Raw genomic sequence first — 16985 nt, 5'->3', positions numbered from 1 at the left:
GTTCTCATTTTGCAAAATGTAATGATTTGATTTTTTTTTATGTCCACTCCTAGATGTCTGTTCCACAATCAATGTACTGCCTCGCCTCCAGTAATCATGTTCTGTATTTTCTTTTACAGCTGTTTCATTATGATGAATTGACTGAAATAAACTAAACAAAATATGATCAAATGTTGGTTAACACTGTCGGGTTTGTTTATGGTTATGTCTGAGTCATAGTGACACATCTATATATGGGCATATCGGGTTTGTTTATGATTACATCTGCTTCATAGTTACGTGACCGTGGTCCTGCCTATAAATGGCCGTATGGGGTTTGTTTATGGTTATGTCTGCAACTGCGTCATAGTGACGTGGCCGTGGTCCGTCCACCCGCCTGTCTACCCACCCTCCCATTAGCCAATTTTAATATAGGATGTGTTAAGTGGATAAAGACTATGTAGCTTGATTAAATGTAGTGACTGGTGCCAAATGAGCTGTCACAGTTAGTCATTCATGTATTTGTCATCTCTGTGTCCTTAGAAAAGGCTTCAGATGTACACTGGCCTCTTCAGTCAGCATGTCCCATTTAATTTGTCTTGTGACAAATCCCAGGGTATTACCCAATGACTAAAGGGCTTTGTGCATGGCTAATGTTAGGACAGAAATGAGGGTTTGTGAAGATCAGAGATAGCTGGAGAATTACAATGCAAAGGTCCCATGATGCATGAACATGTCATCCATCACACCCCTTTCCCACCATATGGCCGAGATAGTCGTGGAGAACATTTTGAATGTCATCATTGATTACTTTTAAAATATTATCAAACATTCTATGTTTGCCATCTTAGTTATACCAAATCCAATGATAGTGGATCTGAAATGTCTTCATATTTATGCCATCTATGACATTTTGATATGGCCCATTTTACTGTTCTTACCAAGACCTAATACATGTGATTCTTTAAGAAAAAAACATGCAATGTAATCCTGACATTACAAGCATGCTCTAAAAAATGTAATCGAGCCCTTTTGAAGAATGAGAAATATTATCCGATAATATGTCTGCGCCATCCAATAACCGTCTATTTTCACTGTATTTGAAATAGGCCTTAAGTGGTTAATTTATCAAAAGTACAATATTTATATTTGAAATGTAGCAGAGTGAAAGTCATGTGCTTGCAAAAAAAAAAAAAACTAAAAACTGTCCAACAGTGATTATAATGAAATAAACAAAGACCCTTTCTTTGGAAAAAGGTGTAATCTCCTCACCTCTGTCCGTCCATGGAGGGGGTGCAGGTGTACTCCGGGGGGTAGTAGGGTGGTGGGGGGATGGGAGGGATAAACTCATCAAAGTCCAGTGTCTGGTGCAGGATGGTCCCGTGTGGGGTCATGCAGTCTGCACTCAAGGCCCGTGCTCTGTGAGGCATGAACTGTAAACACATGGTCACAAGCATTATCACACACTTACTGGACGTTGGGAATTGTTATTTACTCTGTCTGTCTGTCTGTCTGTCTGTCTGTCTGTCTGTCTGTCTGGATTAAACTAATGCTGGTTCATACTTCCATTTATATCTGCTGTGTTTTCTGTGGTGGTCGCATTCAACTCTCATTATTTTGGCATTCGCTCAAAATGTATCGAATTGATGAAGGAGCTTCACAAATTAGCAATCACTGAGCTAATGAGTGAGGGCTAGTTCAAATTCACCAATTTACCATCTAGCTGTGAATGATGTGGCAACTGAACCAGGTGATGAAACTGCAGCAATGTCCGCGCCGTGGCTGGGAGCCATATGTGGATCATTTTGTATGTGCAGCGACTGGAGTTACATTCACTGCTTAATTATTGCATCTCCACACTGTGCTCTGAGATGGAGCTAATCCCCTTACTTTAGAGCAGTGGTTCTCAAAATGTTTCATGCCAAGGACCCCTGAAAAATGTGGCCGCGGATCCCCATCTGAAAATATTTCATGCCAGGGACCCCATGCAAGATTTGAGTTGTTAAAATGTTTCCAAATCTTTCTAAAACAAAAGTCATGATTCTTTGAAAATCGCAGATCTACAAGCTCACAACGCGTCGCACCCCACTTTGAGAACCCCTGCTTTAGAGCACCTGCCCTGAACTCAATGTCAACCCAACCGTATTGCCAAAGCTCATAAACAACACAAGTCCTATTCTCTTTCTGTAATCTTTATCTTTCCTGACCAGCGCACACTCCTGTTCTCACTTCAGCTACCACAAAATGAATTAATGCAGAACTCATAAAATATCTGTATAAATAGTAAAACTTTTATCTGTTCAACATTATGTTGTGATAGTGGTATGGTCGTTGTCTGTATTGAGGCTTAAGTTATTGTACTGGGAGACTATTGTTGATGCGAAGGACAAGGGAGCATGGCTATGCTAATTTCCCTCATGGCAGAGAACATTTAGGTTTTGAGCACAGATTCATTGTGTCACATAAAAAGGAATGGGTCATTTCGAGGACAGTCTCCCTTTTACACACAAAAAAAAGTACCCGGTTTGAAGAGTGAGACATGGGCTGTTAAATCCAGCATCTTTTGCATCTGTGAGGTTCCGCATTGACCAACATTTGCAGTGTGCACTACAGTCATTTAAAAACAATCACTGAAAGGAGAATTTGCGGGGCGTAATTAGTGGGCCACGCGTGTTTACCCGTCCTAATGGTCACCTGCTCCTTCTCTGCAAATAAACACTTGGAAATGCATCTGAGGGAGGGCCACCGAAAAGGAACAGAAAATAGGGCCGTCACAATTATTACATAATGGCAATTATTTGAGATAGAAATGTCATAATCTTTTTTACATTTTCGAAGAATAGCGGAAATAGATGATCTACAAGCACACAACGCATTGCATTGAGCTTGTAGATCAGCTATTTCCACCATTTAAAAAGTTTGAAAGTACACAATTATTACAAAATGGCCTATTCTGATACCGGTCAATGTCAGTTATTTCTTTGCATATGTTATTTGTCATATTATCAAGCCCTGTGCAATGTTTGTTTACGAAGCCTAAAATCCAAATTGTTCAATGCTGCAAAAAAAAAGAAGAAAAAACGCAATTAAACCGTCAATCACAATTATTTGTAAGACAATCAATCATCAAGTAAAATGTCACGATGGTGACAAAGTCAGTCATTGTTGCTGCCTGCCTGTGCCTCCACCAGCCCACCAGCATACTTACCATCTGCAACAAATCGGTTGAGACCATCTGCATGCAGCACATGGCCGTGGCCAGGGCACACACAATGGTGGAGATGACATTCAGGGCACACACGCTGAACAGCAGCTCCTACATGAGAGAGAAGATAGAGAGAGGGGGAGGAGGTTTAGATTGGAAGACCACGGGAGTAAACAGAAAGAGAGAGGGAGGGGGGTGGGAGATAAATGAAGAGAGAGGACGGCACTGGTGGCTACCATGCAGACATATCTTGGTCACTCGCTCCCATGTTTTTTGTTACAAATTAGGCTTCATTGACAACAATGTTAAGAATGTAATTTAGATTTGTATGACATTTAATCAGATGCTAGGTCCATTGTTTGCCTGGTATCCTACAGTTTCAATGTACAGATTGTTATTTCTTGATAGCATAATTATTGTTAGCTGATGCTACTGTAGGTTCTTGGTTTACATGGGATCCTAGTTTCTGATGCACTACACTGTTCTCTCTGCATTTGATCATGTATGTGATTACCTTGCTTATTGTAAGTCACTCTGGATAAGAGTGTCTGATAAATTGCAAAATTGTAAATTGGTGAGAATAGAAGAGATACAAAAATGACACTGAGAGGTTCACACCATAAACTGTGTGTTGGATGAACCATAGTGTTAAGTGTTAATTTAAGTCTCAGGGGTTAAATTAACACCTAAGATTTGATTGTGTAACACTGTTCCATCCAAGAGGGAGGAGAGGCAGAAACAAAGCCAAAGCACTGAAGGTGACACAAGCGGCGGTGATGTCATCAGTGGGGATACCAACACAGCACAGCAGTATGGGAGCACTGCTGCAGAGGAACACTCCTCCTATAGAGGCAGTGGTGTAAAGTAACTAAGTACATTTACTCAAATACTGTACTTATGTACACTTTTGAAGTAGTTTTACTTTACTGGAGTATTTCCAATTTTCTGTACTTTACTTCTACTCCACTACATTTCAGAGGCAAATATTGTACTTTTACTCCACTACAATTATTTGAAATCTTTAGTTACTAGTTACTTTGTAGATTTTGATTATTATTATTACAACACATACATTAACCACTTCAGCTCTATATATATTTCAGCCATTTGAAAATAGCCGATCAACAAGCTCACAATGTGTCGCCATGCGACGCATTGTGAGCTTGTAGATCTTCTATTTTCAAAAGATTTTATATATTTGAAAACTTGTGAAATGGGACATTCTGCATAATGAGTACTTTCTACTTTTGGTCCTTTAAGTAGATTTTGATGCCAATACTTTTGTACTTTAACTCAAGTACATTTTTAATTCCTGACTTTTATTTGTAACAGAGTATTTCTACATTGCAGTATTGATACTTTTACTGTAGACACTTTTGTGTGAAACTGTAGCATGACAAATGGCACTAATTTACAAAAGAAAAACGTGAACATTTGAAATATGGAGATAAGGTTTCTGCCCAGGAGCAACTGGATATAGTAGAGCCATATAGAGTAGGTTGTGACTTCATTGTATTTGACTTTCAGTGAGAATCTAATCTACTATGTTGGCATTTCAGTCAATGTCATTTCACTGACATTTCTAAAACTCATCTATAGGGGGCTTGTTCAATTTGTACATTTCTGATGAAAATGGTGATAATATATAACAGGTTTTCACATTTCACATGATTCTTTTTGTTCATGAATATGAAAAGGCTCAGAAATACCATTTGCAAGGGCAAAACTGAATAATGTCAGGTATATAATAATAAAACATAATTATGCTAGTATAATCTTATACATCATACTGTGGCAAAACAGGACACAGCACATGGACAAACCTCTTTTGAACTTGTCAGCTTAAATAAATGTGCATACTGTGAAATACTATCCTTACATACATGACTGCAATTATATTATGCTGCTATGTTTGTTATTCCAGCATAAAATAGAAGTATACTGTAAATTGCTAAGCATCTCCATACTAAGCCATATGGTTACATATAATGTCACTTTTAATAATAATCTTTCTCACACATCAACAATTGAAACAGATGAACAGCCATAAGGTATAATCTGTTGATGTGGCTTATCATCTGCTCTTTTACTTTACTTTACTTTACTTTATTTGTTTGTTTAGACGGGAAACCGTATATTAATAATGAACAATACTATCAATGTAATGTAATGTAAATGCACCGGACTCAATGAAGCTCTCATGCTGATATTCAACCGCAGTCCCCACAAAAGAAAAAAACATAATAACAAGCAACAAAAGAGTACATTACATTACACAGCTCATGCTCATGTTGACAGTCTGTTAACCAAGGTGTTTAAAAGGTGTCAATAAACAAACAATAAACATATCACATGAGAATCATCTTTCAAGACATTTCTGCCTTCATTTTACAAGTTAAAGATCCTCTCCCAGCTCTGATGAAAATATCCTGACAGAAATGTGCGCGCCAAAAATAGCACGCCTACACATCACAACGCTTCGCTGCCACGATGCATTGTGCGATTGTACGTCGGCTACTGTCAACGTGCGACACCACCGAGCGACCAAGTATGAATCGGGCTTCACTCTCTTCCATTATTCGCTATTTATTTGTATTGGCAGCTCTGTTCTGTCACCGGGTGCACAAATTGGAACAAAATATTTTACAAATGTATAAAAAATAAATATTCAAAGATTTGCACACATTTTCAAGATTTTTCAAAAATAGTAGATCTACAAGCTCAACAAAACAGCATCGATACTTTAAAATATATATATTGCATTTCTGCTTCATTTCGATAGGACAGTAAATAGAGAGACACGCAAGGTGAGAGGGGGGATGACATGCAGCAAAGAGCTTCAGGACGGATTCGAACCGGGGTCATCTGCGGTGCCCCAGCATCACTGCTTTTTGAAGAGGCAATTTTGCGCGAGAATGAGAGGTAAGCTGTCACAGCGATAATCAATAAAACAAAGCCACTCTTCATTTTCTAGTCCCGCCAAAACGATATGGCAGGGTTAACCACTTGAACCCTACTGTATACCGTATTCCCAGGGCTCTATACTAGGCCCCCCTCCTGTTTTTGTGTATACACTAAATATCTTCACCATCGTGTCGAGCATTCACTCCTTTTTTCGGCGAATGTTCCCCACCGAAATGTACAGTATAGGGATGCTACGGTTGACACTGTCACATTATTAACGGCACTGTGACTGTGTGTTATTGCCTTAGTATAGGGCATGATACTGTAATACAACTGTGACTGTGTGTGTTTGTTATGTATAGTACATAACATAACAATGTATAGGGTGCAGACTGTTTGTATTCTGGTTGCTTATGTTTTTGCATAAGCACAGGGCAGGATACTGTAACAACACAGTGATTGTGTGTATTTATAGGTTATTGTATAGGTTGTATACTGGCGTATACTATTGTTCATTATTGATGGTGTTTTTTTTTTGTGATGTTTTACCCTGCTGTATCTTATTTTACAGTACTTGTCTTGCTCTGTATCTGTACCTTAACTACTGTGCTGCCTCTGACGACTGAATTGCCCCCTGCGGGATCACTAAAGATATCTACAACAGAACATATATTGTTTTTAAATTACACAATGTTGTCCCTAACTCAACATAACTCCATAAACATTGTTGAAGCACATTAGCACAATACCCTATATACTTTTATGACATACAGTGTTTCCCTCATATATACATAGATACAAAACAATGAATACAATAAAATATTATACTAATCCTTACAATAACAACAACATAGGTATTTCTGCCATTCTCTTTTAGGTTTTGTACAATAAGACAATGTACATGAAACCACTGTACATCATGCTGTACAGTATGCATCATGTTCACACTTGTCAACAAACATTCTAAGGCCTGATTTATACTTAGTTGCGTGCCGTGCCGTGCTCAGTAAATAGCAGATCTGCAAGCTCACAATGTGACGCGTTGTTAGCTTGTATATCTTCTTTTTACGCCATGCAACACGAGCGGGCAACTAAGTATAAATCAGGCTTAAATGGGTCCAAGTGTTGCAGTGTTTGTGAACATCAGTAGCTGACAGGAAATGAACCCAAGCAGTTCCCTAGCAACGTAACTCCACAGACTGCATGGGCACTGCAATGGTTGGTGCTTTTAGGACTACATCTATCTATTTTCTTCTCAGCCATTATTCTATCAATCACTTTTGCGATTAATCGAGTAAGAGACGCATGTTTTTCTAATATTCTTTATATATATATTATTTTTAAATAATTGACTAAATCGATTAGTCTGATGAACCACTTAAGCCCTATTTCACAATGCTGTAATGCAAAAAATAGTGGAAAATAAGAGATCCACAGGCTCACAACGTGTCACGTTGCGACACGTTGCAAGCTTGTAGATCAGCTAAATTTCTAAAGAAAAAAAATGATCCCTTTCAAATCGATGTTTATTAAAATCAATCAGCAATCTTTTCTTTTTTTTTTATCAAATCGATTAACTGTTGCACCCCTGGATGCTTTGATTCTCTACTGAATACCATGAAGTCAAACTGAATGTGTATAATGTAAAAGCCTTGCATCTATCAAAAGAAGATTCCTCGTCAAGAAAAGAAAAAAACATTTTTTTTACACAATAATATACAGAAAACACCATGACGTAGTGTAGACAACATAACAAAGATAACACTTTAATAACTGCTACATTATGTGTTAACCCATTAAGACCTGGAACGCATCTCTGTCACTTTAGGCTATTCAAAAATAGCAGATATACAAGCTCATAGCGCGGCACCGAGTGCCGCGCTATGAACTTGTAGATCTGCTATTTTTGAAAAATCGTGAAAATTATTTTTTTCATATTTTGTTTGTTATTTTTTTTTAAATGTTTAGAAGCGGCCTCAGGTCTTAATGGGTTAATGTGTATATTTGCAATGCATCTGCCTCGCAGATGTGGGAGGGTACACATTTCTGTGATTTCCCAAGTGACATAAAACATTTACATAAAGATTGTGTAATTCATGCTGGAATTATCCACTGTAATAATGCCTGCACAGAAACCAGTTAACATGCCTGCTCAGTGGGTATTTAACCTCTCAAAGACACCATGCCCCCCAGCCATTATTAGGTCAGAAAGTTACACCACCCCCGCTCCCCACAGGAAATCACAAATTACCCCAAAACCTCCTTCACGCCCATTATTCACAGCCTGTGGCAAAGCAGCGGAAGAAGAAAAGTGTGGATATTAAATGGATCGCTATAAGTGTGAGTTAAAATTGAATTCCAAGCAGTTAACATGTCATTTATGAGTGCAGCTGAATGCAGCCACAGAGATGTTTAATATGCTTCATCGAATGGCGAGTAGTAAAAAATAGCATATCTACAACCTCACAGCACGTGCATCTTGATGCGTTATGTAGATCTGCAATTTTCACTATGTTTGAAAATGTCGGACATATTTTGACAATGTAATGCTATGACGTCAGCTAGTTCAAAGTGTTGTTGTTTTTTAATATATCGTCTCAGTCGGGTGGAAGCCTCATTATGTCCAAAAACAGTTACTTTTCAGGATTCAAATTCAAAAACAGCAAAAGTAGCAGATCTACAAGCTCAAAACGCGGCGCTTCGCGCCACGGTTCAAGCTTGTGGATCTGCTACTTTTGATGGCTTTGTGTGACGCTGTAGTTGTAGTATATGATCAAGTAGGGCATTCATTTACGAAAAAACACAACAAGTTAGAATATGGAGATAGGAGGTTTCTGCCCCGACAGTGACGATATGTGCCTGTATACCCAGGTTATATGACTATTCACAAATCCTCAAGTTCCTTGCATTTTAGTGCCGGGGGAACCATAAGGCTGCTGAATCATGAGGTCAGTTGGGTCCAGCGACGCAGTAATAACAGCCTTGTGGTGTAATAGCCATGGACCCTGGGGACCCGGGGATACAGTGCAACACCTCCTTCTCTTTAGCGTTTTAAGACATAACTCAACACGTCTGACTTCCTTGGTACATAACCCATTAAGACCGTGAACGCACCAGTGTAATTTTTTTTATTTCTTTGGCTATTCAAAAAATAGCAGATATACACAGAATGCCGTGCTATGAACTTGTATATCTGCTATTTTTTTTTTAAATCGTTAGCAAATTTGAGCAAATCTATGAATATATATATACATATTTTTAAGCGAACATTTGTAAAATGTTTTGTTCCAGGGACCTCCAGAAGCAAAGATTTGGGTAACAAATTCGCTTTAAAAAATATATATATTCAAAGATTTGCACATTTTTTCACAATAAAAAAAAAAAAGCAGATCTACAAGCTCATAGCGCGGCACTCGGTGTCGCACTATGAGCTTGTATATCTGCTATTATTTAATAGCCAATGTATAAAATAATGGTTACAGCTCAAATCTAATATGACAGAGATGCGTTCCCGGTCTTAATGGATTAATAAAGTTTTATAGCAGCAATTCCACCTCATCTCGTTAATTAGCCACGATCACAATGACAAATTGTGGTTGATCTTTCCCTCCGCTCCATAGCCGTGCTTCATCTTAAGGAGTCTTTTATTTGGTTATCAATGTTTTATAATCAATCAGGGACATGAAACGAACGCGATTTGATCGCCATTATCCAATAAAGGCACAGGAGAATGTATCACTCTGGCAGACAGCTTGAGTCAAGATAATCTACAGAGCTCATGAACTAGCAAACTACAGCCAAACCCAGGCTTGATACACGTTGCATACTAAAGAGGATCGTCTCCACGGGGAAGAGTAATGTTGTTGCCATTCTTCACTTCCTGTGCAATTAATCTGAGCCAGAGCGCTTGAACTTCAGTGTTTCACATCATCTGACTGCCATATCAGTCCTCAAAATGGTATGCCATACAAGGAATGTGGGGACATCAGTTTGAATGTCAGCGTGTCCTTCTTTTTCTTCTTTTCGTTGTTGAAAAATGAAAACGTCAGAATCAGAGACAGAGGCAGTAGGGTTGTCAAGGTTAAGAGGGGGATTAGTCGAAATATGACTGGAACCCAGTGGTGGGCATAAGGCTACACAAACCCAGCAGTAAAGTATAGATACTCCTGGTCAAATCTTACTCATTACAAGCTAAAGTGTCTCAGTCAAAATTGTACTTGGGTTAAAGTACTGGAACATTGCTGTATTGAAATGCAGACATTTTTCTGTAGATCTGTTTTCACAATAATTGAAATATGGCTTAAGTAGTTCATTCATAGTGTACTTTTTCTTTTCTTAGTAATGTAGTGGAGTCAAAGGTGTAATATTTGCCTTAGAAATGTAGTGGAGTGAAAGTCATAAGTATCCAAAAATACAAATATTCAAGTAAAGTACAGATAAAGTACAGTTCTCAAGTAAATGCTTTATTGCTGTCCACCAATATAACTAACAGTGATCTGTACTTGGCCCCCTCCTTTTCTCCCTGTACACTAAATCTCTTGGTTCTGTCATCTCTGCACACAATCTATCTTATCACTGCTATGCCGATGATACTCAACTGTCTTCCCTTTCCCCCCTCTGCCACTCAGGTGGAAGAGTGCATGTCTGGCTGACATCTCACAGTGGATGTCTTCTCACCACCTAAAGCTGAACCCAGACAAGACCAAGCTTCTCTTCTTCCCAGGTAAGTCCTGCCCATGCAGGATCTAACTATTTCCATCGACAATACCCGGTCACCGTGTCCCCCGTGCCAGATATGTCCCTGCCCTGGTGACTTAGTTCAAACGTGTTGTCCTGAACAGTCAGCTCTCATTCAAGGCACACATTGCAGCGGTCACTCAATCCTGTAGGTTTACACTCTATAACATTCAAAGGATCAGACCCTTCCTCACCCAGGAGTCAATCAGCTCCTTATCCAGACCTCAGTCATATCAAAACTTGACTACTGTAACTCACTCCTTACTGGCCTCCCAGCATGTGCACTTAAGCCCCTCTAAATGATCAAGAATGCCACAGCACGCTTGGTCTTCTAACAGCCAGTCTCTCCCCTTCTCCGCTCCCTCCATTGGCTCCCAGTTACTGCCCGCAGAGTATAAAACACTGATGTTGGCCTACAAAGCAACCACAGGTATGGCACCCCCATATCTTCAAAGCATGATCCAACCATACAACCCCTCCCACTCACTCAGATCAGCTAACACAGGGAAGTTGTCAGAACCTTTGCTAAAACATCCGGGACAACGCTCCACACTTCCCAGACTCTTCTCCCTTCTGGCTCCCAAACTGTGGAACAAACTCCCCATTGCAGTTAGAACGGCAGACTCCCTCACAATTTTCCGCCTTAATCTGAAGACTCACCTCTTCAGAATCCACCTTATCCCGAAGCACTTGCCGTAGCACTTGCCCTAGCCTTGACGACCATGCAGTCTTATGCAAAGGTTAAATTTAGATAGCATGTTATTTTGACAGATGCCAGGTTCATGTGTTGACCTGGCCTATAGTTTGTATTGTTTCAATGTACATATGTTATTTATGTTTTGATAGTATAATATTTAGACTGATGCTAGGTTCTTGGTTTACACTACACTGTCTCTATGCATTTGATGTATTACCTTGTGTTTTCCTTGCTTACTGTAAGTCGCTCTGGATTAAGAGCTAAATGCCTAAATTCTAAATTGATAAAAAAAAAAAGCGGGAAAATGGTAGCCTGGAAACCAGACTACTCCGCCAGAACAAAAGTGTCTGGCCGTGCCAGGCTAGGAAAATGGTGGTGTTGTGTTTTATTTTTATTTCAAGTCACCCACTACATAAACACACACGTGCACGCACATGCGGGCACACACATGCGTGCATGCACATGCGCACCCGCACGCACATGCGCACGCACATGCGCACGCACGCACGCACGCACGCACGCACGCACGCACGCACGCACGCACGCACGCACACTCCCGTTCACCCACCTTGAGGCGAAGTCGTATGGTGTTGCAGTCTCTCAGTGGGTTCAGTTTCAGCGTCTCTCCCAGGTTGTTGCAGCTGGAGCTCTGCTGCTGCAGCTCGCAGCAGACACACACTCCATCGCTGTCAAACTTGAGCTGAGGGGGAGCAGGGGAGAACACACATACACACTCACACACGCACGCCACATGCACAAGAAAACACAGACACACACAAACACAGAGGAACAACATGCAACCAAAATACTCATGTAAACACACGCACGCGCGCGCGCGCACACACACACACACACACACACACACACACACACACACACACACACACACACACACACACACACACACACATACATTACAAACAGATCAGACCTTTGGCCTCTTATGTGTGTGATACTACTGTCTACAGCCCATGGCTGATGACATGTCTATCCTTGACACAAAACGCGCTGTGAGCGCATGGCAGACACAATGTCTAATTATGAGATGAAAGACATATATGATTGCATGACAAATGACAAAATGGCAATTAAGGCAGTAGTGCACCCCTGGTGTGAGGCTTAAATGACAGAGCTCCGCGTCAGGAGAGAGTGCAGTAAGTAGCTTTGCAAGGAGGGATTGAGGTAGAGAATACCTCTAATTCAGTACGTGACCCAGTTGGCAAGAAAGCAGGACATGAACTCAACATGTATGGGTTAATTACATTGGGGAGAGGAGATGGGAAACATTAATATTTGAGTCACGACTAGAAGAAGCTGTCCTGGGAGGCACATGAAGCAGGGAGGCTGCTTTCACATTATGTCAAGACAGTAGATAGGGTGATGCTACATGTCATGTTTTGTCCAGCTGAATGCTCATGGGACAAAAAAGAATAGTCTTTGCAGTCACTGAAAAACAAGAACCCCTGGAACTCTAACATCGATTTAAACTAGAAAGGTGCAAATTTCCACCAGGAGGCATGCCTAATAGCATGCCTCCTGCATGTATTCAGTTTAATTTCTACCTACAATAGCACAGCATATTATAACCATAGTTTCTACTGTCTTCCACCCTCTCTCTCTCTCCCATGCACATTCATTGTCTACCTCTCTCCGTCTTTCTCTCTACTCCGCCGATCGTCGGCACTCTAAACTCTGTAAAAGGGCTAAAGATTGAGTTACAACAGCTGTGCCTGTGTTGAATGTGTGCGAACATTAAGACTCTTCTAATTTGAGCGTTTGGGGGTATTTTGTCACATTTATAAATGTATATTTTGGTGTCAATCTAATATCGGCTTGCACCAGCAAGCATCCATGTCTGTGATTGGATTGTTCCTGTACATCCCAGGGGGGGACATGAGCAAGGGGGACATGAGCGTTGTATTTGCCTATAGTAGCGGGATGCTTATCACATGATTGCGCAGTGAAAAAGAAAATTATTTAATAGTTATCATTGACCAACTGGAAAAATATTCAAGGATTGAGGTCCTTAGCATACTGGCAGTGAGCACAAGAAATATAAAGTTGATGTGGTTTTCATTTTAAATTTTGTTAAAAAGACTGTTGTCATCAATTTCAGTTTAGGTTTACAGTACTTATACTTGAGTATACTTTGTCAACCACCGTTTAAAGCTGACTCCTACAGACTGCCATGCGCTACATGCATTTAATTACACATGCATGGAACACTTAAACACCCTCTATATTTAGAAACAAGTGGTTCAAGTGGTTAATTTAACTGTGAATGTCTGTAGTCTAGTATAAAATGTGCTGTAAAAGCTCTTATAGTACAGTAATGGAAATAAAACATTTCACGGAAGCAAGGTACTTTATAAACAGTTCACAGTACACTTTGTTATTAGCACCCTAGTAATATGCGATAATAAGCTGTAAGACAAATGTGCAGCATTTGCACAAACCACCTCCACGCCCCACTAGCAGGCAGATCAACTATGTGAAACATTTTGACATGAACATTGTTGTGACACGTAAGCAGGATAAAACCTGCAACACAAGCCGCCACTATGCCAGACAAATGGAGGCTCCAGATGGAGGGCGATTATGTTTTCCTTAATAATTAAAACATGAGCTCCAGTGGGTGATCAGTCACACAGCAGTTAGTCTTCATATTGATAGCACTGTGCCTGATTTTTCTGTTACTTTTTTGAACTATTAAATGGAGGGGTAGGCTTATGCAGGATTCACAGTCAAATCCTGAGTGTTATTGTAACTCTGAGAGTGTACAAATGGACTCAAAAGACTGTAGGTATACTCAGTGAAATCCTGAATGCTGGTTCAACCCATAAAGGTTCAACCCATTAAAAGTCTAATTTTACACCCAGAATTAGATGAACACTCAGGATGTTAGTTTAAGGGAGGATACGATTGGTGTAAGATGAGGTATTATTACAAGGGGAATACTCAATTTAAGAATGTAATCATATTTTTCTATTTTCTGGGGAGTCAATTTCATAGCTGTGAAACTCTAAAAGGCAACACAACTCAAATTTGTCATGCTACTATAAATGTTGGTGTTAAAAGCATATTATACTAGAGTTGTGTTCACCACTCTCAATGATTTTCAATTTGACTGTCTATCTATAGATTATTAGTGTGACATTGAATGCTGGGACCAAGTCTTTTTGGGGAGACAGTAGTGAATATTAACAGACTAAATTGGTCCAGGTCAGGTCAGGTCCAGAATTTTACAGTGTAGATTGGGGTCCCAATCTACACTGGCGGGCCCCGGACCAGACGTTGAGAAACAGTGATATCAATTGCTGCTACTGGTTTCAAATAGTCTTTACACCAAGCTACCCTTGCTGTAGTATTTCAGTAAATGAACATTTGTGGTTTTGTCAGACAGTTTTTCCAAGTTGCAATGTGACACAGCTCTGTTCACACGTTGCTGTATTCCCTTCAATTCTACATACATTTCTTAGTTTTTAATTGTTTTTATTTTGACACTTGCTTTGGCCATGTAAATGTTTTCTCATGTCATGTCCTTTGAAATTGATAACATGTCTCAAGACATTGTCATTTTAGTTTGGAGCCTATTGGTAAAGGACACAGGAGGATATCCAGGGGAGAAGGTTAATGGGGTTCCGGTCTCACCAGCTGGCAGTCTTCTAGAGAGTTGACCAGCTGAGCATTTTGACAGGACAGGATAGAGCCCGCAAGGTTGAGCATCACACACACCGCTGACAGGAGCATGAAGAACGTGATCTGAAACAACAGAGAGAAGAGGAGGTGAACAGCATTAGTCAGCATCAAAGGGCAGTGCACGCACATCCAAGTGCCCAGGTGCAGGACAAGCAACATTTCACATCAAAGAAATGAAGGTCCGCACACAGGTGAAATAAGCTGCACTGCTTTATTGCGTTCAACGTTTCGATCAAGAGAATTCTTCTTGATGAAGATCTCTTGAAACAGCGGAGCTTATTTCAACAGCATTAGTCAGGACTCAGGACATCAAAAATGTTATCGCTTGCTGAAGATATATTCAGCAATTACTAACTTTTAGAATTCCAATGTTTGTTAGATTCTTATTATAGATAGAAATCTAGATATTGATCCGTGGTGTACTGTCCAATAATGGCAACTGATTGATTTGACCGAGTGACCAGAGAGGAAAGCACAGATGCCAATAGAAATCAATAAGATGTTTAGTTTTAAACCACTGAGGCCTGAAGGCAATCAAACATTATGGCACAGCTTTTCACTAAACTACTAATTCTAATATACACACACACACACACACACACACACACACACACACACACACACACACACACACACACACACACACACACACACACACACACACACACACACACACACACACACACACACACACACACACACACACACTCACACACACACACACATGCACACACGTGCGCATGCACACACACGTGCGCATGCACACACGCCGGCACATCCGCACGTACGCACCACTCCAATCTCTTTCTGGGTCTGCAGGCTGATAGATCTGAGGTAATGCTAACTGCCTGCTGCTATCTTGAATCTTGATTCTCTTGATTCTCCCACTGTATGTCCTCTCCGCCCCCTACTCAGTCTGTCTAAAGTCTTCTCTTTATTTCTGAGCTGACAGTCCCAAGGATATCAAAGCTGTCAGCAGAAATACAGAGAACCTTTCAGGGGCCTTAAATTACAGCTCAAGTGTAACCGAGAGGACATTCATACTGACAGTGGACAACCGCCTCTTCTTATACCCAGTAGATCACAACCACCTCTCCCTACCCAGTAGATCACAACCACCTCTTCTTATACCCAGTAGATCACAACCACCTCTTCTTATACCCAGTAGATCACAACCACCTCTCCTTATCCAGTAGATCACTCCCACCTCTCCCTACCCAGTAGATCACAACCACCTCTCCTTATCCAGTAGATCACAACCACATTTCCTTACCCAGTAGATCACTCCCACCTCTCCTTGCCTAGTAGATCACTCCCACCTCTCCCTATCCAGTACATCACTCCCACCTCTCCCTATCCAGTAGATCACTCCCACCTCTCCCTACCCAGTAGATCACAACCACCTCTCCTTACCCAGTAGATCACAACCACCTCCCCCTACCCAATAGATCACAACCACCTCTCCCTAGTGGATCACAACCACCTCTCCCAGTAGATCACAACGACCTACCTCTCCCTAGTACAGTAGATCACAACCACCTCTACAAGTAGATCACAACTACCTCTCCCTACCCAGTAGATCACAACCACCTCTCCCTACCCAGATCACAAGGCAGGGCTGTATGTCATCTTTGCCTCTCTTATCCAGTACTCTTGAAATTACGGAGGCAAAAACACCTCAGCAATATGAGGAGAGGAAAGATACGCCACTTTCTTCGTCTGTCATTCCAGTTGGAAGATTCATCAGCATTCATCAGGCACTGG

General features: G+C 40.6%; 1 protein-coding gene across 1 annotated transcript in view; it reads right to left on the bottom strand.

Annotated features, from left to right (window-relative positions):
- The window catches only part of fam189a1 (family with sequence similarity 189 member A1), a gene marked incomplete at its 5' end in the record, with an annotated part of 121451 nt that overhangs the window by 10527 nt on the left and 93939 nt on the right, over window positions 1–16985 (bottom strand). Inside the window, 4 exons of the mRNA XM_084065536.1 lie at window positions 1252–1412; window positions 3188–3295; window positions 12091–12222; window positions 15174–15284. Coding sequence (XP_083921662.1) covers window positions 1252–1412; window positions 3188–3295; window positions 12091–12222; window positions 15174–15284 — 512 coding nt within the window. The remainder of the gene's footprint in view (window positions 1–1251; window positions 1413–3187; window positions 3296–12090; window positions 12223–15173; window positions 15285–16985) is intronic.

This window comes from Gymnoscopelus microlampas (assembly GCF_963454915.1).
Source record: "Gymnoscopelus microlampas genome assembly, chromosome: 1".
NCBI lineage: Eukaryota > Metazoa > Chordata > Actinopteri > Myctophiformes > Myctophidae > Gymnoscopelus > Gymnoscopelus microlampas.
The sequence above is the reverse complement of the archived record's forward strand: the minus strand, read 5'-3'. Positions and strand labels throughout refer to the sequence as shown.